This window comes from Parambassis ranga, chromosome 3 (assembly GCF_900634625.1).
Source record: "Parambassis ranga chromosome 3, fParRan2.1, whole genome shotgun sequence".
NCBI lineage: Eukaryota > Metazoa > Chordata > Actinopteri > Ambassidae > Parambassis > Parambassis ranga.
Window position 1 is genome coordinate 3586296 of NC_041024.1, and position 25677 is coordinate 3611972.

Consider the following 25677-nt stretch of genomic DNA (forward strand, 5'->3'; position numbering starts at 1 on the left):
GCAAGCCATGGTCTGTATCATGGACTGTATCGACAAAAAATCAGTTTGGATGATGCTGTGTGTAGCTGGCTGTTTATTAGGTTAATAGTTAAATACTTAGAGCTCTTCTTCAACAGATGGTTTAAAGGTAGGGTAGGAGATTTTAAAAACTCAGTGAGAGTCAACCAGATTTCCAAAGTAAACACACGCCCCTTTCTCTCGGAGCTCACCCTGAAGCCACGCCTCCCAATCACATGGACGCGCATCACCTGAAGACGAGCTGCGGTCTGTGACTTCGGCCATCATGCACGTACCTCTCTGGTGCACGCAGAGCAGGAAGAGAGAGACAACCAGCCAATACTCCGCGCAGGGTCCACCCGGAGGATTGTTTTTAGTGTTTTATAGCTTCCACAGATGATTCATATTCTTCGTTTTAAAGAGAAACTGCCAAACTAATCGGTTGCTATTGGATTGTAAAGAGAAGTTACACTAATTTAACAAAAAGTGCATCAGAATGAAATCTCCTACCCTACTTTTAACAAATGTCTTTTTTTTAACTACACAAAAACACACATCTGATTTCTCTCTGGAGGTGAGCAAAGCCACATTTGGCCCAAACAGACAGTAAGTATGTAATAAAGGTTAAATGTTCCCATCATATAAAATGTCAAATAGGCAGCATCTTAGTCTTTTCCCGTTCCTTTTGCTTTAGAACTCTTAATGTAGCTGTCAGTCTCTCTACTGTGCTGTGGAAGTAATCTTAATGTAATCTTAATGACACATGTATTTATATGGCTTTAGAGGAATCACATTAATCTTTTTTTCAATCAAGTCAAAATTCAACAGCACATTCTGATAGGATTAAAAATCAAATAAGTCTCTCGCAATTTCAACAGGATCTTCTTGGGTCTAACTTTCCACCAGAATAATAAGGGACACAGATATGTCAGAGATTTTCCTTTTTTCTTTCTTTGCAAAATAATGCTCGGTTTTTCTGGCCTGAAACTTTTTTCTCTGATGTCTTGACACTGTCTGGTGGTGTCAAGACATTTTGAAATTGAATGTCCTGTGTGCAGCCACAGAGTTTGTTAAAACCGCCCCTAGCAACAATAAAGTAAGACAAAAAAAAAAAAACATAGAATGTAATTTTCTGAACAATATCTCCAGTCGCAGCCTTCATCAGTCTTGAAGCACTTGGATGTGTTTTTGTAAAAACAACAAAAAAACAGAGCATCCACTTCATCCACAGCACAGAAAACTGGTCACTTGTCTGGAAGCTGAGGGCCAGAAATCAATATCCATGGCAGGCTGTGAGGAATAAAGCAGAGCTGCTAAGTGACAGCATGACACCGAGCCTCTGAACACATGCAGCCTGTCTTTACCGCTCTCCGGCAAGTTTCTGTGATTCGAGTTCAGTGCCAGAACCCATGAAGCCACACGGAGAGAGAGAGAAAAAAGAAAGAAGCTTAAAGTGTGAAACAATGTGGAGAGTGACACAAATGTAATCCCACTCGTAGACGAAAGCATAAGACCTATGCATAAATGTAGGAGTTGCCCAGACAACCCACACGCTGCAAAGGAGGAAGTATGATTTTTCTCTGCTGATGCAAAGCTCAGACAAACATGTCTGCTTGAGCTGATTGTTATTATTGCACCATCATTGTAGACTTGGGAATTTTCTCATGATTTGTAAAAAGCAACAGCTGCAATGTGAGAACACTGATGAAGCATCTAATCAGCCCTCAGCCCCACATGGCAGGAAAAGGAAATAGCCCAGAACCAAAGCTCTAACCTGGTTACAATAGTACTGACAGGTAAACAATGGCTGAATCATTTGGTAGGTGAACAATGCAAAGCAGGATTAACAGGAGAGCTGGCCGGCTACAGGTGGAGGTTTTAGCCAGGTGGCAGCATGCTAGCCTGGCCAGCCAGACCCTTTCCCTTCACTGCCAGTTCTGGATGTCTTTGGCCTAACTCTAGCCTGGCTGTCACTCTGCTCACATTACATCCTTCTTTTTTTCACCTCCGTCGGTGCTGCCATCTAAAAACCCGACTCCAATCCACCAAGACAAGACTAATTCTTATTATTTGTATGAAACGGAAAAATAATTAGGTCAGCTGGCCAGGCCTGTAACCTGCAGGGCTGAGAAGCCCATTCAGGAGTGTCAAAAGATGCCATTCCCTCTGTGGCCTCTAGGGCTCCCCATAGATCTCCATGTTAAAATATCCAACTTAACTGCAGGTTGTCAAACCTGGAAAAAGATTTTGGCTTCTATTTAAAACTTTTTTAATATATCAAGACTTACATTTGAACATAATTAGAGGGTGGCCCTTGGCTGCCATGCTGCCTTCCTCAGTTCCACCTGTTTGCTTTGGATTAAGTGGACTCAGGCGCTGCGACATGGACACAGCCGGAGCTTCCACCACAGACTCAAACAGCTCCTCTAAAACCTGGCATGTGTGATGTCACTAAAGCTTAACCGGGGCTCAGCTGGTAGAGCACTTGGTGGTTCTGGCTGCATGCCAGTGTGTCCTCGGACGAGACACTTAAGTCACGCCCCTGTTTGCACCATTGGTGTGTGTGTGTCCGTGTGCACAAAAGGGAAAACATGAAGTAGTGTTTTGAGAGTACCTTTGAGTAGGTGGAACAGCATTATATAGATGCTAACCTTACCGTTTATTCAGCAGGTTATCAAGGAAGTTGACTTTAGATGGCTTCTGCTGCAGCAGCATCATGGCGTACTTGTGTCATAGAAGTTAAAGGTGGTCGGGCTGAGAGATACAAAGGCACTGCACACAAACAGCAGGGCCTCCATCAGTGGCGGCTGCTGGTCTTTCAAACAGTGGAAGCTTATTTTAGGTGTACATTAAAAAATGTATCCTATTGCAGCCTGACAGTTACTAATAAAGGGAAATGTTAAGTGAGCCTGTAGTCAACCACAGCCTTGCCACAGAACTACAGCAACACACATGAAGATGATTTCCAGGAGTAACACACACCTGAACTCTGTCTGTATACAACAGACCAGCATGCTAACTCACAGGCTAGCTTCCCTTCACAACTTCACTAAATTATTTTGAACAAACTAATGAAACTAAACTTTACAGTGATCAGTATGCAGTATTCAGACTGTAATATGTGCAATGTGTGAAAAACGAACAGCCCGGACGGACAGCACGTTGTCTCACGGCTTCACTCTGGGATATCCACCAGAGACTGAGCTCTACTTTGCTCACATGCCGTTGTTTGTTTCCAAATTCCTGCCAATCAAACAGGGCTCAGCCTTTTAAACAGTTCCACCAATCATCATGCGGAAGCCTAGCGTCCTGGCCCGCCCCCCAGTAGGCCCACATTCCATTCACCTTCAGAAACTTTCTGCATTTATCCAATGAACACATGGTCTTTACTGCATTGAAGAACAGTGGAATAGACACATCCGACTGTGCTGTGCAGATGTATTCCTCTGAGAATACAATAAAATGTATTAATAATATTATTATTAATAAATAAACAGATTGATTAAGACTTAGTCATGAAGGTAAACACATCCTAGCATGCATATTTGACCATTCATTGTGTGAAATGTTAGAGGAAGCTCAGAGGAAACCCCCACTGGCCTCCATATAGCAAAGTGTAGTACAACCAGTGGTGGAAAGTAACTAAGTATTTGTACTTCGTTACTGTACTTAAGTCATTTTTTTATGTATTTCTACTTTACTTAAGTAAAAATATTAGTGTATACTTTATACTTTTACTCCATTACATGTTGCAGCTGTTACCTGTACTTTCTACTCCACTACATTTCTACAGTGTCTGTAGTTCCTTGTTCCATGTGATGAACACAGTGCTGGACTGATGTGAGGTCAGACTCTGCATGGAGGTGGTGTCACGCTGCCAGCTGTGTTTCTATAATGAGCCTCAGTCATGATGCCGGTGCTCTGGCTCAGTTAGCTAACTAGTTAGCTGCTGTCTGCTAACACAGGTCCATCCATTAATGTCTGACTAACATGAATCATAACATGAATCTACAGCAGGAACACTGACACAGTAAAAATGCTGAATGCCTGTTTGTTATCAGCAGCCTCTGTTCACTTGATGCCCACAGCCTGCCTCATGACACACAGACCTGTCCATAGCTGCTTCTGGGTACTGAAAATGTAACTACTAATAACTACACATGGTCAATTCTAATTTGAAGATGATTTCTTTGGTTATTTTAATCTGTTCAGATCCTTTGCAATGGAAATCAAATATATGTATTTGGCGCGTGAGTACTTTTACTTTTAATACATTTAAGTACATTTAATAGTACTTAAGACTTTTACTTAAGTAGGATTGTTGATGTAGCACTTCTACTTTTACTTAAGTATATATTTTGCTGGGTAATTGTACTTTTACTTAAGTACCAAGCTTCAGTAGTTCCTCCACCACTGAGTACAACTTCTGTTTCTCTCAATTGCCTTTAGTCAAAGCTTAGTATATTTTGAAAGCATCAATCTTTAGATGCTCTGTCTCTAACAATACTATGTCTATGAGTTAAATTCAAACCCTTAAAACTTTTTTCCCCTATAAGATTGATCACCACACTTGTTATTGTGGTGCAGCTGTGCAGAGAGAGAGAGAGAGGGAAACGCTGACTTTCATCTATATCTGCTGGATATTTCGGGCAGTGATGTTTATGTTCACTGCTAGCTGCCACAAACAGAAGAAGAAAAAAAAAAGATTTTCTTTTCCCCCTCCGATCATCACGTAGTGGAAATGAACAGCGGAGGAGAGTAAATCCGACAGTGACGGCCTCCCAAGTGTTTTTTCATATCAGCATACATTCTGTGAATGTGAAGATGTTTTGGACATAACAATTCATTATGAATGGAGCCACCCTCAGCTGTGGAGTGCAACAACAGATTAGAGGCGTGTTCCTGTGCTGCTGCTCTAATATAGTTAGAAAATGGTTTATGGTTCCAAACTAATTGGACAATCTCAGGCCACGGGAATAATGTATGGAGATGTGTGTGAGAGTGAGAAATATGACCTGTAAATAAAAAGAAACTGCTGTATTGGCTATTTCGCAGACGGTAACTGCAATTTGTCTTTTTGCATATTACAGCACTTTGGCAGTGTTGAGAGGAAATGCAGATTTAATACAAGCCACCCTCTGGTTCTCAGAAGGAACACGCCCTCCTGTTAGTGTGAGACACTGAACTCACACACACACACACACTCTTTCTGCTTTACCTGCCACTCCAGATTTCATTACAGACAAGCTGGGCAGCATTACTGTACTCCATGATTTGAATAACCTCTAAACAGCTTTTTTCTCTCTCTCTCCTTCTCACTCTGCTTGATCTGCTCATTGTGTGTTTATGTACAATTTCTATGCAAGACCGTCCTCACACAGGGTTTTAATGAGGCTTAACTATCTTTGCAAATTCCCAAGCTGTGCGTTATCACTTCTAATTAAAAAAACAACACAGAAGTAGAAAAAAGGGGCGCGAATAGTTCACAAAGTTACTCATCCTGACGTCATTTATAAAAACTGCGTAAGCAGGGCCTGCTGATAATGAAGTGACAAACAGAGCCGGCACACAACACAAACAAAAATACAGGAATCATCCAAATTTTAAGTCTAAGACATGGAAATTCACTGGAGGTTTAGCTATAAAAAGTGTGATGAGCTTCCCTAAAGTCAAGGGTTTTAACATGGTAGCCTATGGGGACTGGCCCATTTTTGGAGCCACCCTCAGAGTAAGGCCCCGTCCACACGGAGACGAAGTTGTTTTCGTTTCCAAAACGTTCTCTATAAGGACGCCGTTGATTCAGGAAATGCGTGTGTCCACGCGAATCGGCACAATCCACTGAAAACGCTGTAGTACATATGCCAGGCCTGTGAGTGGCGCTGTAACGCTACCACAGAAGCACTCCAAAAACAGAGAAGAAGACACGGGGCATGCACACAAAATGTGTGCGATGTAAACAGAACTACATGGATCTAAACACTTCTTAGTTATCGTCCACCTGCTGCTCGCTGTGTCAGCAGAGGAGCAGAAGAGTTCGCTGTTAAAAGCTAAAACAAGCTCCATAGTTTGTTGTTGACGGAGTGAGCGCATGCGGGTTGAGGGGGAGGTGGAGCTGTGTCGTCATTCTTTCAGAAAAGTAGCGTTTTGGGCGTCCACACGGAGACATGGAAACAGCGTTTTCAAACCTGAGACCCGTTTTCAAATGTTGTCGTTTTTTTTGTCGCCTAAACGATAATAAACTTTGGCGGATACGCTGTTTTCATCTCCATGTGGACGTGTTTTCTGTGTTGGCTGCATTTCTTAGCCCTGAAGTTTTCAGTTTGCTTCATACTTGTTCTTCATACATTCATACTCTGCATTTACTGTGCAGATATTTAACATCTTTAACAAAGCTTCTAAAGCTAAGTCAAAGCAGAGGTCAAATAAATGTCCTTTTCTTTATGGAAATTTAAATGCATCTTATACTCAGGTATACTGAGAGGACACTGGCCTGTCCTCAACAGAACAACAACAATAGTGGTCACATTTTAAGGTGACTGAAGTGATCACGGTCATCCCACCTGTGCTCTCCTCTTATGTGTGCTTCTCCCTTTTGGAAAAAAAAGTCACATTTTAATAATAATGCCCTGTTGCTTGAACTAGATGTAGCCAACAATAAGGTGCATTTGTGGTGTCTAGTGTTGAATAAGTTTTTGACACTGACTGAGAAGAAGAGACAGTCTGTTAACCCACAGGCTCACCCCGAGCCACGTTCGATTGAACTCTAAGCTGTCCGATGAAGTGAAGCGTGTGTGTTTTCTATGGCAAAATCACAGATTCATTGCCAGGCTTTCTGAGTTTCCCCCTCCCCCTGATCTCAGTGGAGGAAGAATCAATGCTGCGTGTGGAGAGTGCTGAGGTTAGAGCAGTTTTGGTGCTGGAAATTGTGTGAAATGGGCACAAGGTCATAAAATGAAAAGTGCACGCTCTCTGCATGGAAAGTGAGAGAAATACAAAAGGATTACGTGGAAGAGAGATGTGAAACAGGTCTGACAGGTCTGCTTTTAGCTCCAGCTGTCCATGTTTGATTTCTGAAACATCTTGATATTCTTGGCGGAAGCTCGGAGACTAATCAAAGTTTTATTTGGCAGATCAGAGCCTCGCTTATATGATTGATCTCCAAGGTACGGGAAACGGTAAACTGTGAGTAAATAGGTGGTGATTGCATGGACACACTTACATCAGTAATGTAGTTAATTGCTACTGATTGCTCACATGTTGTTCTTTTTTAAGTCTTTAAAATGAAGCATGCTCATCTGATTTAAATCTGCTTTGTGCTGCCGTGTTTTTAATTAGTGACTGTCAGAGGCTAATCTAGCTCAACCATACTGTGCAGTTTATGGCTGGTGGAGCCTCTTGTGTTACTTTTTTGGACTTTGCATGTTGCCATAGCAACCTAAGACACATGGACCCACCGTCTTGATTTTATTTGCATCTAATCAAAATGCTCAGCCTATGCAGACTGGAGTACAGTGGGAGTCTGGATCAAACATGATGCTTTTCTTTGCATTTTGTGTTTTGTGTAAATTTTGAGCACTTCTGAAAGTGGAAAAATGCAAATTTAAGCAAAATCGCTCATCTTTCTCTTTTAGGTAATCAGCCTCCTAAGATTGGGAACCACATTTGAGATTGGACTTGATATTTTGCTCACAAAATTGGACATTTTTGAGGGGCGGCTCGTTCATTTTTATGGATAAATTTAAGTTATTCTCTGGCTTCTTCTTCAGACAGTGATAGCAAAGGGCTTATTTATAATGTATCACTTCTACCACATGACCACACATGTGCAGGGTGTGATTGATGCGTTACATCGGCACTAAAATATAAATAAAGGTAACTGATACATTATGTTTCAGAGCACTTTAATCTACAGTTACCATCAAACTACACCCTTTCCATTTACAACAAACAACATCACTCCTCCTGGATGTCAAGTCCATCATCGCTGTAGCGTAACCAGTGCGGCCTGCTGTCTCTGATATGTGAGCGCAGATCGATCTGGCTCTGCATCACCTGTCTGTTCGGCACGAGAAGTGACATCGTGTGGCGCCGCCGCCCGCCTCACCTTATTTCACTTAAACCTCCATTTTCATCAGTGCACTCTCGCTCTTAATGTATGTCAGAGGTCACATGTAAAGTTAGCTCTGATAGAGTATTGATGGCTTTGAGAGCTTCTTTGTGTTAATACAGTGTGAGTGTTGAATGGTAGACTAGGTAAAAAATATGACATCCAGCAGTTATATATGGAGAAATAAACTGGGCAGTTAATGGTTAATTTCTATGAAAAACTCAATGTTTACTGCATAAAATGTTAACAAAAGAGTATGTGAGAGTTTGCTTAAGCTGGGCTGTGGTATATTCCACTGTGTTTGGAGCACGGTATTGCACAATAATGGTGACTTTTTATAGTTTCCCTTTATCACTTTCTGATGTTAATGGAAATGTGAAAATATAGCATCAATCAGCAGTTGTTCTAAAAACAGGAAAAAGCTCTAACACCACATTATTAAGCCTCTATTAACTTTAGTGGCTTTGTCTTTGTCCAGCTCACATAATGACACGGTTTCCATTTTCTATTACTTCAGTTCTTTGTCACAGTTTTTTTCCTGGTAAGAGTATCACAGAGATCCAGTAAATGCCCTGATGCATGATTTTTTTTTTTTCCTCCTCCTACCATTTAGTCGGTGAAATTACATCGGGCCCACATGAAAGGAAGAAGACAATGACAAGAAGCCATTTTGGAGGAAAAAACATCAGCATCAGCAGCATGGAGCTGGAGTGTGTGGTAAAGCTTTCTATTACTGTGCTCTGTGAGAACCTGATGAATCCCAGCAGGATCCAAGTCGGTCGGTACATCATTCTCCCATAAAACACTCATAATAAGCAATGAAAGCAAATCATTGATAATGACTTCACAGTGAATTGCAGCCGTAAAGCTTCCCCACTGACATGGCGACACAGTTCAGAGTGATGTGCGACATATCAACACATTTTAGAAGCGAATACAGGAATAGAAGTGTTGGCTTCAGAGATGTTCCTCTCTGCATTATGTAAGAATATGTTTTAATGTTAATGTTTAACAGTACAACAGAACAAAGCCTAACAGTAAACACAAGCATCCTAGATCTTACATTAATCCTCTTTACATAAGGATACCCATTGCTGTGGTTGACTCTGCACACATTAACAGGCAGAATACATGGTAGACATTAGTGATGTATTTGGGTTTGATGTCCAAAAGCTTGTTAGGCCCCGTTCACACTGGAGAAAGTCAATCCAGCTAGAGTAGGATTGAATCCAGATAGCCTTTAAGCTGGATACGTTCAGACCTATTTTCAAATCTGGCTATCACACACGCATGTTCACACTCAATCCGGCTTAATCCAGCTTATTTGTTGTCCTCCATACCTCTAGGTGGCGCCTTGTAATATACAGATCCGTTCAGGCCGCGGTAGGACCGCGCGTGAACATGCGTTGTTTGTTTGTTTTTTGTCCTGTGTCGCTCGTTCTTTCATTTTTTTCAGTTCAAAAAGCAGTTTATTCCTTTGTAGCCCTGTGGATATAAACTCAGGGCAAAGCTGTCGTAGTTCGATGGTTGTTTACATGCGGCTTTTGTACTTGACCCGGACACTGTCCCTGTGAACCGGAAGAATCATGTCGGTAGCGGGATTCGCTAGCTGCATTTGTGTTTAGACCTTAGCCACATTTGAGTCAATCCGGATATATCCAGACACAGCCCGAATCCCGCTCTAGCTGGATTGATTTCTAAGTGTATATAGACAATCAGCTTTGGAGGACCTGACTCGATGACCTTAGGCTCTCCTGGTGGTGGTTCAGGGTAAAATATGGGTTAAGACTCCATCCATACTTATGTAAGGCAATATTCTGATTAAGGTATTTACATGATCTGCAACTATAGGAATAGTTGTTTTATATGTTAACTAGCATTTCTGAATTGACCAGCCACAAACACTAGTCGTGTTAACAAACACATTTTTTCATCATGTTTCCATGACATCAGAACCGATGAAGCTGCTTGGATGAGCAGCGAAACATCAACATCAAGTCCAGATGCCTTGCTTCAACCTTCTGAGTGAAAATGACCTGGATATCTGAGAATCTTCATCAACATGTTCCCCTGACATCTTAAGTGTGCTGCATTGTTTTCTATGTTTTTGTTCTGCATCATTATTTACTGACAAACCTCACTCTCATTCACATGCTCAAAAAGACTTGTTAGCGTTAGCAACAAGGAAGAATCGACCACAGAATTGGGCTCAAAGCCAGCAAGACTGGCAGGAAAGAACAGTGATGGTCGGATCAGGAATGCATACTGAGGAGAAATGTGCTGCTATAGTATGAAAAGGCTATACTTATATGGTGTGATAATGCAAATAAGATCTGCATGCTCCACATGTCTTAACTTGATTATGGACCTATGGGCTAACATGATCAGAAAAGTGCTGGGTGTGCTTTCATCCAGGTTAATATCAGAGATTTGCTGTGTATGTAAACAGGGTCAATGACTCGAATTTATTCATTTGTAATGACTTTAAGAAGCTTCTATTACATGGACTAAAATAAACTAAATGAACTCAGTCTAGAATCAATCATACTTTCATGAAGATTTGTTTTTTTTCTTGAATTTGGGCAGCCTTCACTGCTGGAAGTGCCTTTCAGTTAAACACAAATCAATTCAGCAGCATCCCAAAAAGCCGCCTCAGTCAACACCTCTCTAAATCTGAGCATTAAACTCTTCACAGTGCTCATCTCCCAATCATAATCTTTGACTCAGCGCACATATATCTGCTGTCTGCTCTGCTCCAGTCTCTTGGAATAGTTTGAAGAGGGAAAACTGGACCCGGGTAATGTAAACTGTGAAGGATACCTTTACAGTTTCAGGCTCATGTTTGCTCTTTGCTCTTCTCCTTTTCTTGTTTAGCTTTGTTTCATCGTTGTCTGACAGAGAATAAAAACTGGCTTCTAATCTCAGCAGGATTTACCTGGTTAAAGAAAGTCTGAATAAATAAAATGTAATGAAGACAGACGTTACTGCAGGGCTGGGAACATAGATTTGTATTTGCAGACTATTCACATAAAATACTGATGCAATCTGTGTAAATCACACAGCAATATCCATCTCACAGTTTTAATTGCTGAAAAGAAATTTGTTGGAGGTAAATGTAGGAAAACTGAGAGAGCACTGTAGCCCTGAGGAGCCTGGACACTGCTGACCTTTGGGTCCCTGCACACTAAGATGTATCCACATGTGTAGTAGATAATCCCTGCATGAACCCACGGCTTAAATGCCAGAGAGCCACAGATGTCAGAGGAGTTCCCAGCCCTCCGTTGACCACATATGACCCTCTTGTGTATAATGATTAGAAAGGCCCTCACATGTACAGGGACATTTTCCAAAATATGTAGATCAGGAAGAGAGAAAAGGCAAACTTTAAAATGTCAACAATGAAGCCCTCCAATGTAGGAGAGCAGCGTCCCCTCCTCCAGTGTGATTAAGGTGGAGTATAAAAACTTTACATGTAAATTCTTTTTTTAAAAAGAAGTGCTGCTATCTTTTCTATTACAGTTCTCTCAGAGAACTTGGCACAGCTGTTTGCCAGCTCTTTGTTTTGGCAAGATTAGTGTGCACATTGATGACAGGCTTATGGTAATGAGGTTTAGCAGGACGCATGGGATCATCACATGTCCAAACATACACAGGCTGATTCCAGCACAGCTTTTTTTTTTTTTTTTTTTTTTAACGCACCTGCGTCACCGTCCTAGAATTCATTCTACGTCCAAATGAAGGTGTTGTTTAAGACTGTCTGATCGTTCATTACAAAGTCAAATCATGGCCCATATCGTGGGTCATTTAGCCCGTTAAAAGCGATCTGCTGCAAATTATACACCTGCTGTGAAAATCACTTGATTGATTATAGAAGTGTCTCCACGTTTACCTCTGATAACCCCCTACAGAGTTAAACATGGACCAACTACTTCAATATATAACATTCACAGACTTGAATTTGAATTCCAAGCTACCTGCTCTACATTTGAAATGCACTAATGAACAAGAATATGCTTCAAGTCTTCTCTACTTAAGACTCATATCAGATTCTTTAGTGGACTATGATGGCAGTAATTGATGCATGAGAGAGAAGAGACTGTCTGAGTCATAATGTGGGAGACGGATGGCAACATAATGATAAGAAACTTGTCCTAAATGTACTTGTTGTTTGAGAAAAAGCAACTTGTAATTAAATTAAACTAATTGAAACATATGGTTAAGCTTACAGATCATCAACAAAAAGTTCATCAATCATCACCAGTGTATGAGGCTGATTGATGAAATGAAGTGTTGTGAGGTGTGATTTAATCACCTGATTAAAATAGAGAGCTGGAGACTTTCATTTGGCTGCGAGAAGGTGAAGTAACTATCTTCTGCACAACAGTATAAGATCTGACATTTATTATGTTTACTTATATGTTACCAGAGAGTAGACTGAACCCATGAGTCCCTCTGACAGAGTCTGTTTAGTTCTATAGTACATTTATTGAGAGGGAAAGCTGAGGTTGGTCTTCTCTCTGCAGTTCAATTATTAGCTATAGGTCTGCTTTGCATGCTAGCTTCTGAGCTTACATGTATGCTCTCTAAAGCTACTTCAAGTATAGCCGACATGCCTTCCTGTTTTCCCTGGTAACAGAGGATGCAACAGGTGAATCCTTGGTGGTCTAACATACCCCGGGGTTTATTGTGGGAGAGTTAAGATTGGATTTCTTTTACAATAGAACCACAGCCTACATCTATTACTGATTACATACATTACTGGTAACGTCTTTCCAACCCTCCTTGTCTCTTCCATGCTGCTGTACTGCGTCATCCCATCTACTCTCTGAAGAGACACGGTCGCGCTGTGTGCACTTTAAAAATGCTGCGCGACTATGCTGAAATGTACGGTAAAGCACACACACTTTACTTTAATTGTTTTCTGTAAAAATATCTTCACATCATCTGCGCTGCTCTGCACTGTGTGTGTGTTTCAACATACAACCAGCACACACTCAGAGTAGACATGGACCCACAGAGAGGACAGAGGAGAAACCAGTAAATGACAGCAAAAGATTCTTACAATGATGAAAATGTAACAGGAGCATATTTATAAAGGTAGATACTGTGCCAGTGATCTCTAATTTATATTACTGTATTATTTATGAAAAAGTGTGGCCCTTTGCTTTTCTCATGGAAGTCTATGTGGCCCTCGCAAAAAAATAATTGCCCACCCCTGATAGCTTCAAGTGCCTCTGTCGGCGCTGAATAGAGCACAGAACTAAACTCTCATAGACCAAGAGTAAAGTTTGGACAGTCAGTATCAACTGCAGGTTGCTAGGCAACAGTGATAAATAGGAAGTCCTTTACAGACCAGACAGTCTCATGTAAGAACCTTTAAGGGCGGTTTGTAAGGAACACAGCCTCTCAGCCGTGACACAGTTAACCTCACAGTGCGCACAGGACTACAGACAGAATGAGAACTGTAGCAGCAGCACATGACAGCATTTAGTTTGTGTCTAATAAACCAGAAGCAGCTGATCATGTTACCAAAGATGTGTTTAGTGGAAACTGGTCTTGAATTAATTTGAACATCTGGTGAAATCTTTCTTCAGCGTACAGCAGGCAGAGAGCAATATGGTTAAATATTTTTTCATTTGTGTATGTAACATGTTTAACTGTAAAGAGAAACTATTTAGAGGTGTTATGTGAGTACAACGTTAAAGCTGTTGTTTTTCTTGTCGTGCCCTTAAAGTTACAGAACATCACAGGAGTAAATCTATTCAAATTTAAATACAACACACGCACTCCAAATGAGCAGAAATTGATATTTGTTTAAAAACTGCTGTAAAGCCCATCTCATTTCAATCAAACGGATTTCTCTCTGCTCACGCACTGAAGTGACTAAAAGGTTTTTCTATCTATAAAATTTAGTAAAATCAATTAAGTGGCTGGCACTGCATGATTTCATTACATTTGTCACAGTACTGATCTGCAGGCGTTTCACTCTGACATTTCTCCTTCCTCCTCTATTTTCTTGCTGACAGACAAACCTCCACCTGAACATCCACCTGAACAGGCAGCTGTTTCCACCCTACAGATAACAAGCTCAACCATGGATAATGTTGTGTCACATATTTCCAGGACGATGGTACTTACTAGGGGAACTTAAAAAAAAGTCAGGTTTTTTGTGTCTCAAAAATCAAAAGAGTAGAAACTTCTTTTGCACCGATTCTGAACAAGCAATGATGAGAGAAACTCTCCATTGAAGCAGTGAGAGAGACAGAGGGGCGCCAATTTCTCAGCCCACCACAGCCATGATCGCAATCACGATCAAAGAAACACTCCAGTGTTTACGCAGTACTTGGTAAAATAGACATATTCATGCCAGCCTACGTCCACCTTTGATTGAAAGCAACAAGCTCCCCCCCGGGTCCCCGGGATCACCTGGGTGGATTTGGCAAACACAGAAAATCATCAAATGAAATGAACTTAGACGTAGCAGGAAAAGCGGTTTCCTGATCAGTAAATCAGAGGAAAATCCACCTCTGTGCTTTTCATATGCTCCTCATCAGCGTGGGGTGTGATGTAAAGCAGACTCACCTCTTGTTGTAAATCCTTGATGATTTTGGTTTTTTTCTCCATCTCCACTTTCAGAAATTTAATCTGAAGACAGAAAGGACAAAAGTATTCACATCACTTCACATGTTCAAGAACAGGATGGAAGTAAATGCATATTTAAACTGAGTGAGTGTTTGTATCTGATTCCCATTAGTCTTTTCTGAGGACTGACCTAAAAATAGGTCACAGATATTTACCTTCTGTTTTTTGCAAATGTTAAGCTGAGGACACACTACATGATTTTTCGCCCTCATGATTCCCTGTCGGGTAAAGTCTGCACCAGGCTGCACTATTTGGGGGACAGTCATCATGTGTGTGTGTGAGGGGAACAGATCCAACCCGACCTCAGTCGCAGACTTCTCGGGCCGAGTCTGTGGTGTGAACTGATCACTGACCCAACTGCAAACACGTGCTGCCAACAGCCAATCAGAAGACACAGGAACTAGTGTCAGAAGATGACAGGAAGTAGCGGGAATATCGAAACAACGATCGACTACTTGATTTAAACCTGCTTCTTCCTTATTTGTGGCAGCAGCAGCGAGCCGACTGTCGTCAGCGTTTGTTTACTTCTTCTTCTTTGAGTTTGTTGGCGCTTAGCAAACAACAAATTGATGCATTACTGCCGCCAGCTGGGTTGTTTGTTTGTAAACTGTTGCCATGCTGAGAGTTTGCTGCGTTCAGTTGGCTTTAAATCCTGATCCCTCATCAGGAGCAGTTAAGTGTGTGACCCCTATCGTCATACAAAAACCTGCTGAAGCCGGTCTGTTAGTGTGTCCTCCAAGTCTTTACAAAACCTGTTAAGGCTGGGAAAGCTGTGTGGGGCGTGTCTCCAGTCTTACTCACATGGAGTAAACAGGGTCATTTTGAGTGGAGGCAGTTTCAGCCACAGGCACCTCTGCATCTTTATTTATTTTCACATGTCTGAGGGCATTACTGCAGGCGAATGTTACATCTCATAAATTGACAGAATATAAAAAAAAAAACTGTCCTTATGTTCTGGATGTAATTCAAAGTCACATTTGTTTTTACTTTCTAGTAAAGCTCCCCTGGGGAGCTGTGAACTAGACCAGTTGACTCATATCTCAAAAGCAGACCAATGATAACGTCAAAGGTCATTTTCAATCATTGTCAGTGCCCCAGAGAGACGAGGAACCACAGAAAAAAAGGGAAATGAAAGCATCTCTGTGCAGCATTTGGCTGGCTAATTAATGTCAGTGAATAAAAGGAACAGCTTCTGTGCTGTGCATGCAGAGTTAAGTGCACTGATGGCTTGGCTTTCTTAAATAGAAAAAAACAACATTAGATTTACTGTCTTTAATTTCAGCAGGGTGAGCAGCTTTGCTAAGTTTACGTTCAGGCTCTATAAGTGAGCATCCCGCCACAAATGAACAGTTTCTTATAAACTGTCAGTGGCACTGAGGCCCTTCGCTGTAGTTAAAATTTTAAAATGCACCTTTCTCGCTTTTCAGTCAGCCACCCATCAAGCCCGAAAGAATTTTAAACTCCGATAAAAAACGCTGTTACACGTTGTGTTTCTCTCTCAAAGTTAGTTTGGCATAACAAGTGTCCAGAAATGTTTCATCTGGGACTCATGAATGCAGCACATAGGAAAGGCCGACATTTATCCCCGCAGTGAGCCGCTGCCTATTTTCCACTGTTTGCCTGATTTAATAGCCCATATGCTTATCATGTCAGAGTGATATCTTTGTTTATCACAATCCTTTTATCATGAGCTCAGCATGTCTTGCTGCTGCAAGCCTGTGGCTTGTGTGTGTGTGTGTGTGTGTGTGTGCTTGTAGCAGCCAGACGGAGCTTCAAACGGCAACTGCAGATGGCAAACTGCTGCCATGGGCTACCAAATATCTGAACCAATGCATTCTGTGTGTGTAAGAGTAAGATAGATAGGTCAAGCTTCTGTCTCTGCTTCTGTTGTTCCCTTTAAAAAGGTTGTTTTGTGTGTTTTTTTTTGTACAACAGCGTGTCCTTGAGAAAGGTCATCTAGATAGTCCTGAGGACAAAGAGGAAAAGATTCATGGGACCGGTGACCACATGCCAGGTACACACACCTCAGGGAAGAATAAACTAAGCTTCACCAGTTGACTCACAACCCCGAGCAAGGCGTGATAACATCGAGGTTCATGTTTGAGCCTTTCAGTCACCGTCACAGCCCCGGCGGGAATCGTTACAAAAACAAAGAGAGGAAAAAAAAACAAAACCCTGCACAGCAATTAGGCTTTAAAAAGGATAAAAAAAATGACCAGCACAGTGTGGCTACACAAATAAAAGACTATTGTGGTCATTACAATGTGCTGTAGCTGCATCCAAGTGACAATAATTAAGAATTACATGAGAAAGGTCAAAGAGTTATCCTACCAGAAACATTAAATACGACAATAACAACTCATTAATGAATCAAAGGAAACAGAACTGTTTGTGTGGTGGCCATGTTTGCAGCTGTGTGGACACTGTAAGCTGTAGGTGTCTGAAGTAAATGCTAATATTAACCCCTTAGCAACAGTGACTGTACCATGTTTACTAGGGGTGTAAGAAAAAAATCGATTCTGTGATATATCGCAATATTTTATTTGGAGATACTGGTATCGATCGTCATCAATTTCAACATCTTACTTTAATGTAAGATACAGTTGCAATGTGTTATACACCGTCTTTGTTACAGTATCGGGAGATATATATATTCTGTTTTGTAGACACAAAGCAGAATAACAATATTCCGTTGTTCTGTGGAACATTTGTGAGCATGCCGCTGAGGAGGGTGGGGGGTGATAAATACCATTTAACAGAATATAAATGTCAACCTCATCCGTAAAACCCGGAAACAGGGATTTGTCGATTGTCTAAGGGAAATGGCAGGAATGTCATTTGAAATGTTACTGTACTGCTGTTTATCTTGAGGAGTGCTGATGATTTGATTGTCGATTGTAATGTCACGGTGCACATTTAAAAACGTCGTGGCTGCGCATAAGGAGACGGGACTATTACAGGACAAGCTTTTCATTAGCATATATTGAAAATCCCAGATGCATTGCTGCGGCTGGAGCTGTCAACGCAGCCGGACGGACGGGCTTCATGCTGATTTGATGATAAGGAGTTTGGTAGTGAAATGAAAAAAGGGCGCCTCTCTGAATAGCAGGAAAGGCACAAATACAGGGAGAATGTGTACATGTGCATGAACTCGCTGCAGTTTATGGTGCTCAGAAAGGACAGAAAAATGTAATTTTACAATCCATTAGAGTATCATCTGCACATGTAAATATTGGTGTGATAGAAATCAACTAAAAATGTTGGATTCATCAGCAGAAAACATCCTTTCCAGATCATTAAATGGTAAAATTAGCTGCTTTTCTTCGTTCTGTATCAGAGTAAACATGATATGTTTGGGTTCCACCCTGCTGGTCAAACTAAATAGCAGTGGAGGGAGTAGTACACACAAAGCTTTCTGAGAGTTTCAATTAAGTGCTGAGAGATGAAGGGTGCGGGCAGGCTGCTGGGTAATGAGCGTGGATCACTGAGGGGTCTGTGTGACAGGTGACGGGGGCTGGTTAGAAGTAGACCGGGTGTTGATGGTCAGGTCAGCGCTGTCTTACCGTGGCCTGCTGCTTCTCTGCTCTCTCATTTGCCTCATCCAGCTGCTTCTGCAAGGCTGCCTGGAGGGACTTCATCTCCTCCCTGTCAAGCGGGAGAGGAGTGAGAAACAGTCTGTTAGCACATCCTCCCTGCACTCTCAGAGGCCTCCGCTGCCACAGAACGCCTTTCTTGCACAGACACTGATTTGCGCACAGCGATATTCACTCTATTGACTTATATTAAATTCTGCAGAAGAATGGAAACCAAAATAAAAGGGAAAAGGCTACGAGATGTTACAAGGAGAAGCCTCCTGTGGACATTAAAACTCGAGCATCACTCAGAACAGTAGACACTGCTATTTCTGCTGCATAATTGTGTGTGTATCTCTTCCAATGCTACTGGTCCGCCCATGTGGAATAAATGAAACAGTGTGCAGAACTGCTTAGTTGTATTATGAAGTATTTGGAATGCTCCATACCATTTTGATGCATGCTGTATGAAGGCTGGTCCTGCATTCATAATGCCTTTAACATGAATGTTAAATGTTATACATTAAGATGCAATGGGCATTTCAGTTCTGTTTGATGCTCCTGCGCAACGATAACCGCCCTGCACAATGAATTATGAATCAAGCAGGCAAGTGATGTGGGTCAGTGGTTTCAGAAATGCTTGTAGAAATCACATCACAAGGCAGCCTGCTGAAATTAGAAGTAACAGTGTGTTTACAGTTTCCAAGCATGGCTGCAAATTTAAAAGTTTATGACGGAGGTCGTAGTCTCAAGCAGCAGTATCTTTCGAGGCGCTGCACTCGGTGTTGGTGCGGAAAGCATCTCGCTGCTCAGCAGCCACACACTCCCTGTATTTTATACGCCAGCGGTCATGTCTCTTGGCGTAAGTTCAGCCTAGCAAACATTTTTCTTCACAGAGACCAGCCAACCACCTCTGCTTCGGCATTTCATTTATAATCCCATCTCCTGCCTCCAAGACTCGGAAACATTCTGTTAAAAACACACACACACACAGATCTAAACGGCCTAAAGTGACAGAGAGGGACAGTAAATGTGAGTAGGAGAGTTTTAAAATGGTCATATTTTAATCTTTTATGCCTGCTCTCTTTTGTAAAAAAATATTTGTTTAGAAAGGAGTCAAATAAGAAAAATAAGACTAAGATTCAAGACTAAGAATAACAAAGAGCAGGCTTTTAATAAGTAGCATCCAAAAAAAAAGACATTTTACTTATTAGAAAACATGTAATTTTTAAAATGAAAACCCTCATGACCCTCACATTTTTATCCTCTGTACCTGGTTTCTTTGTAAACATTTTTGTTGCACTGCAGTTTGTACCAAAATCATTTTAAAAGGTAATCAAATCTCTGTTAAGAGTTGTCAAAACTGAATGACTCGGGCAATGAATCACCTGTCTGCAGCCGCCATGATGGAGTCAGCTGGTAATCACACCTGGCAGACATGGAACTCCACAGGTGGATTAATAATAAGACTCTGTGGCTCACAAATGCCAGGTAGGCAACATGTAGCCAAGCTGCTGCTTTATGGTTTTTTTTTTAGCCTGATGACATGTGAGAGCTGCCATGAGCTGCTGATAGGCTATTGATTGGCTATCAAGACACTCCAACACAGGAGGCTGGACTTCAATCAGACTGACATTTCGGAGAGCATGGAGGCCGCAAATGACTTCTAATCATTAACGGTCTCATTACACACAACATTAATCAGACAATCCTAACAGGTGAGGCGTTCAGGGAAACACTTTTAAAAAGTAAAGAAGACGCAGTGAATCACAGAGGAGACACAGGCACATCATCGTTCAATAAGGCACAGTGATTGAGTTGTATCACCACCACTGTCTGTGTGTGCTGCAGCTTATGCACCACGATGGAATAAGCAGCATCAGTAGTTGGGAATAGGTCATTATTTAAAGGGCCTGAAAGCCTCTGAATCGGCTTCCTGCTGTAATCTTTGTTAATTGCTCCAACCTTTAGCAACATTTGGATCAGAGCATGCGATGACCACTCCTACGATGCCCTGAAAGAGCAGGTCAATGTTTGAGAGGGATTATGTGCTGCTGACTGGTCATTATAGTGAATTTAAACCTGACCTGGTGACCCTAAAGCTATGTTAGGGGGAAAATATACATTCTCACACCCATCGGGTCAAGCTGGACTTACAACCAGGAGAACAAGTCTCTGTCAGGTGCACTTTTGTTTTGTTTCCACTCGCTCTTTACTTTCTCTCTTTGGGTCTCAGCTACATGATGACAAGTTAACTAAATATTTGCATTTAAACTATAAAGTGAAGTCAAAACACTTTTTTTTTCTATAACTGATCTGATGAGCAGAAATCCAGCTTCCTCACAACTGAAACTCTGGATAATGTAACAGCTATACAGGCGGCTGTTCTGATGTTTCATTTGTCATTTTAACTTGGCAGACAGCTCAGAGACTCATCAGCTCAGCCTGCTGTTGCTATGGTGAAGAGGCCAGTCAGAGGGACAGACTGGGAGTGTAAGGAAATGTTAAGTCATCTGTTACAGAATGCAAAAGCTGTTTTAACTGATTGTATTGTTGGTTTTTGAATCTCTGACAATTAGAAGACCTGCCACTGTCGGATTTTTCCTGATTAGAGACCCCTTTGAAGCTTCTACCCTAAAGCTTCACCGTGTCCTGACTTTGATTTTTTTTTCTTTTAATCAAAGAACCACATTTCAAAACATAATTATTAATAACTGGCAGGTTTTCATCACAAAGCGGCCAATAGAAGAAGTCTTTATTAGAGATAATTCGATGCTTGCACAGCAGAAAAACACAAGATCTCATAAACGTATCAATCATTATTACTGATGGTTCGACATTTCTAACCATGACGTGAGTATGCAGCATGTCAGGGTTGCTAACCCGTTTTTTTTTTTTTTTTTTAAGTCATGCATGATGCCCCACTTTACCTCTGTTTGTGGCTGAGCTCCAGGATCCTCTGCACATCCTTCTTGGCAACTGAGTCATCATTTTTCAGTGACTAAAAGAGAACAGAAGACGCTCTGTTTTTCCAGGAAACACACACAGCATTGCATTATACGTGACAAAATGAAAATTACTTCAAAGCACTCACAGACACACAGAAACAAACACAGTGCAGCTGTGTAAATGTTTCAAAATGGGTCCTTCAAGCCAAAGCTGGAGCGATAACTGTGTGAGTTACGAGGGCCTATAACTGAGAACTGTACTGCAAACTGCAGCAGACTCATTAAATATTTGAGGTGGATGTTATAAAATGATGCAGCAGACATTGATTATATAGCTTTAAACAATCTGCTGATGAATGTCCTAATGAGGGCACATGCAGGCGCACAGATTGGGTTCTACTGGAGCCTAAGCACCTGCCTGATGGGTAATTATGGATTAGTCAGGTCTCTGATTTCCCTACAAGCCCTCCGAGATATTTTTATTTGTTATGAGCTGAACTGGAGTTTCCAGACATCTAAGAAAACATGGGCTCAAGGGACAAGATACTTTATCTTTAAATAGCGCTTAAAGCAGATATCTGTTGAAATTAACACCACATTTCCACATTGCCTTAAACAGGCTCCTCCCCAGCCCCAGACTTTCCTTTTATGTTACTGTAAATCTATGTTGAAGAGACGAAGACTGAGAGAAAAGCTGTGGAGCTGTGGAGGATGTATATTTGCTCAAGGTAATAAGCTAATGCTGACTTGAAAGCGTAGAGTAAGAGCATGTGAGTTCTCTCACTGGTGATTTGCATCGTCTGTCACTGAGCCACGAGTCAAATGGACGCATTTCTGCTTCTTCCTGCACCATTCACCACACAAACAAATGATAAACGCTCCGACTATGTATTTTTACAAGTGTTGTTTTGTCAACCGACAACAGCTTTACCCTTTACCTGTTCTTTCGTTTTATTTTAAAGATATCTTACAAAGCAGACGAATGATGAGTAGGCATGTGCAGCTGGGGGATTTTTCACAGCCTCTGTCCTCACCAGGAAAATATAACATGAGTTTTATATTTCAGTCTTTGAAAGCAGAACATGTGTGTGTGTGTGTGTGTGTGTTTCATATTATACCGCCACGTCGCTAGGTGTTCATTGGGGCAGTGTCTGAGTCCAACTAACCCCAGGTTAATCCAAATACAGGCAAAGAGACTGGAGCACAAGCCTAAATGTGGTTAGACAGTGTTCTAACAGGGCAGGCAGTGAAATTTTAATCCACTAATTAATATCCACAGTACAGGGAGCTTATCAATAGTCACCAAACACCATTCTTGGGCCAGGCTGGAAATTTATTCTGCTGTAAAGTTGAACATTTTAACATGGAGGTCTGTGAGGACTGACTTGGAGCCAACCCCTCGTGGCTTCAGCACTGGCTTCATTCCTCAGCCCTGGAGGTTGCAGCCTAACGCTCCCAGCAGAACATTGCCCTGAGACCTCTGCTGGCTTTTGTGCTCTGCTTCCCAGGTAAACAGTGCTCATACAGTACAACTGGCTGCCTGTGTGATGTAATGCACCAGCAAGGTTGCAGCTTAGGTTTGGTTAGCTGACGGAGACATGTGCAGCAATCTGTGAGGCTCTGTGTGCAGCTGAAGGTTTTCTACAATTTAAGCAACAGCAGCTCCTCTCTGTGTGTCCAGGCCGGCCTTCACTCCCTATGTGCATCAATCAGCTCTGGATGCCCATAACGCCGGAGTTTTGGTCGTCTCTGCTTTGACCACTTTTGATAGATAGATAACCACAAGACCTGCCATGCTTTACTCTGTCAGCTAGCATCACAATTTGGTCCTTGTCAATGTCACCAACATCCTTAAAGGTAGGGTAGGAGATTTTGAAAACTCAGTGAGAGCCAGCCAGATTTTGAAAATAAACACACGCCCCTTTCTCTCGGAGCTCACTCCCAACCAGTCTGTGACTTCGGCCATCATGCACGTACCTCTCTGGTGCACACAGAGCAGGAAGAGAGTGACAACCAGCCAATACTCCGTGCAGGGTCCACCCGGAGGATTGGCTGATGTTTTTAGCATTTTATAGCTTCCACAGATGATTCATATTCTTCGTTTTAATGAGAAACTGCCGAACTAATTGGTTGCCATCAGATTTGTAAAGAGAAGTTACACTAATTTAACAAAAAGTGCATCAGAATGAAATCTCCTACCCTACCTACAGTATAAACCTGTCAATTTTCCCCACTTCATACACACCAACCCCAAAAAGTGCCTGTTCACTTGCCTGATAACATCCAACATGTTGACCAATACCCTGGAGATTTTTCTCCTCAGTTACAATTAATTTCGCACCAACCTTAGCACAGCGTTTCTGTGGTAACAAATACCTTAAAGCAAATTTGCTGATTATTTACAGCTCCAACTCTGAAGGCAGAAATAAATGAAAATATGTCTATTGACTATAACGTTTATTGACTCATATTCTGAGAAGCTACCCTTCACACAGAGTTTCTACTTAAAACTAGCAGTAAGTAATATACAATAATCTAATGCCGAGCTCATGGCACCAACAAGATGTGTGTAAAGTCATTTCAAGGAGCGAAACCCTCTTGGGATATGTAATCATGACATTGAATTTAAGCAACAAAACAGCTACTTTAAGCCCACGCTGAACTGCTTAACAGCATCCTGGGAGCTGCTGCCAAGAATAAATTCCCCATCACGCCAAGTTTAATTATTAGGGTGGCTGACCTGCACCTAAAGGGCAACCCATTAAAGTTATAAACACTTCACATCATTCCAGAAATACTACGTTTCTCCAATGCTGACTTCATTTTGCTTTCAGAGACTGGAGTGATGTGTACGTAGATGTTTTCCCTCCCTGAAGAATAAATCTGTTCTACAGCGAAAACCAACCTCTGCCCTGCCCAGCACGGTGGCGCGCAGGGCCTAGGGCTAAGACAGATGCCAACCTAGCAAGCCTGTAGTGAACAGACATCAAAACCTGCCCTGGGGACTGTGGTATAGCCAGACTACAAGCACATGGGACAACTACTGCTGGAGAGGCATGCAGATCATATTTGTATAATTATTGATTGATATGAGCACAACGCCTGAAAACATCCGCTGCTGCTGCTGCTGCTCAGAATGCAACTTTACGAGCACCACACAGAGACACGGGGCAATCTGGCACCCCACATGTAAATGTCCAAGTGGGAGGCATGTTTTACGAGATCACTGCTGCATTTCTAATGCGACCAAAAAAATACTAAATGATTCAAATATCTGAATCTATAATTGAGTTCCAGTTCATTTCTTGTCTTTGCCAAGAGCTGTAATGAAGTTGACCTAAAGTGACGGGTGGGAAGTGATGTGCTGTATCCTGCTCAGAGATAATTGTGTTTTGTCAAATTCTCCTTGCGTTATAATATCTGAAATATAATAAGGCTGGAAAGAAAAAAAAAATATCCAAGACTAGTATTCAGCAGAATCAGGTCCCTTTGAGACATGGATAATAATTGTTATAATTATCTGCCAGGACGTCTTTTTCTTTTTTACTTTATATAAACTCACCCTGTTTTCACACTAAATTTAATTAACCATTAAGTTTCCCACTTACATATCTGTGTAACAGGTTTTAAAGGAGACATGCATTATTTCAGACTCATTTTCGAACATTATTCAATGAGGGATAAAACGCTGTTTATTAAAGGTAGAGTAGGAGATTTTGAAAACTCAGTGAGAGTCAGCCAGATTTCCAAAGTAAACACACGCCCCTTTCTCTCGGAGCTCAGCCCAAAGCCACGCCTCCACATGGACGCGCATCACCTGAAGACGAGCTGCAGTCTGTGACTTCGGCCATCATGCACGTACCTCTCTGGTGCGCGCAGAGCAGGAAGACAGTGACAACCAGCCAATACTCCGCGCAGGGTCCACCCAGAGGATTGGTTGATGTTTTTAGTGTTTTATAGCTTCCACAGATGATTCATATTCTTCATTTTAATGCCAAACTGCCAAACTAATTGGTTGCTATTGGATTGTAAAGAGAAGTTACACTAATTTAACAAAAAGTGCATCAGAATGAAATCTCCTACCCGACCTTTAAAATGGTCTCATTTTGTGATTTTATTTCCACTGAGTCTGAAACAACAGACCCTCACAGGGCAGGAAACCCCGGTTGTCAGACCATTTGAGTAGCTGTAAACAGACTGGCAGCTTTGCCAGATTATATAACACCTTTCATAGACAGCGAGTACACACAAAATGTCACTAATTATCCTTCAATGGGAAAGTAAAACCTGGAGTGCAGACGGCAGTGAATCATAGGTCAGGAGTCGAGCAGCTTGAGTCGCAGTTTTACCTTTAGCCTCCGTTGTCTGTCTTCAAAATGAATCGAACTAGCCCGTGGCTTCTGTTTTCTAT

The 25677-nt window shown here is 41.7% G+C and overlaps 1 protein-coding gene across 3 annotated transcripts in view; it reads right to left on the reverse strand.

Moving 5' to 3' along the window:
* luzp2 (leucine zipper protein 2) overlaps window positions 1-25677 on the reverse strand; it is a 197387-nt gene that overhangs the window by 41496 nt on the left and 130214 nt on the right. For 2 of the 3 annotated variants that reach the window (XM_028401669.1, XM_028401668.1), the window contains 3 exons: window positions 21249-21319; window positions 18310-18391; window positions 14687-14749 (listed from right to left, as the gene is read on the reverse strand). In XM_028401669.1, the coding sequence (XP_028257470.1) occupies window positions 14687-14749; window positions 18310-18391; window positions 21249-21319 (216 nt within the window). The remainder of the gene's footprint in view (window positions 1-14686; window positions 14750-18309; window positions 18392-21248; window positions 21320-25677) is intronic. The other variant, XM_028401670.1, reaches the window with a different exon arrangement.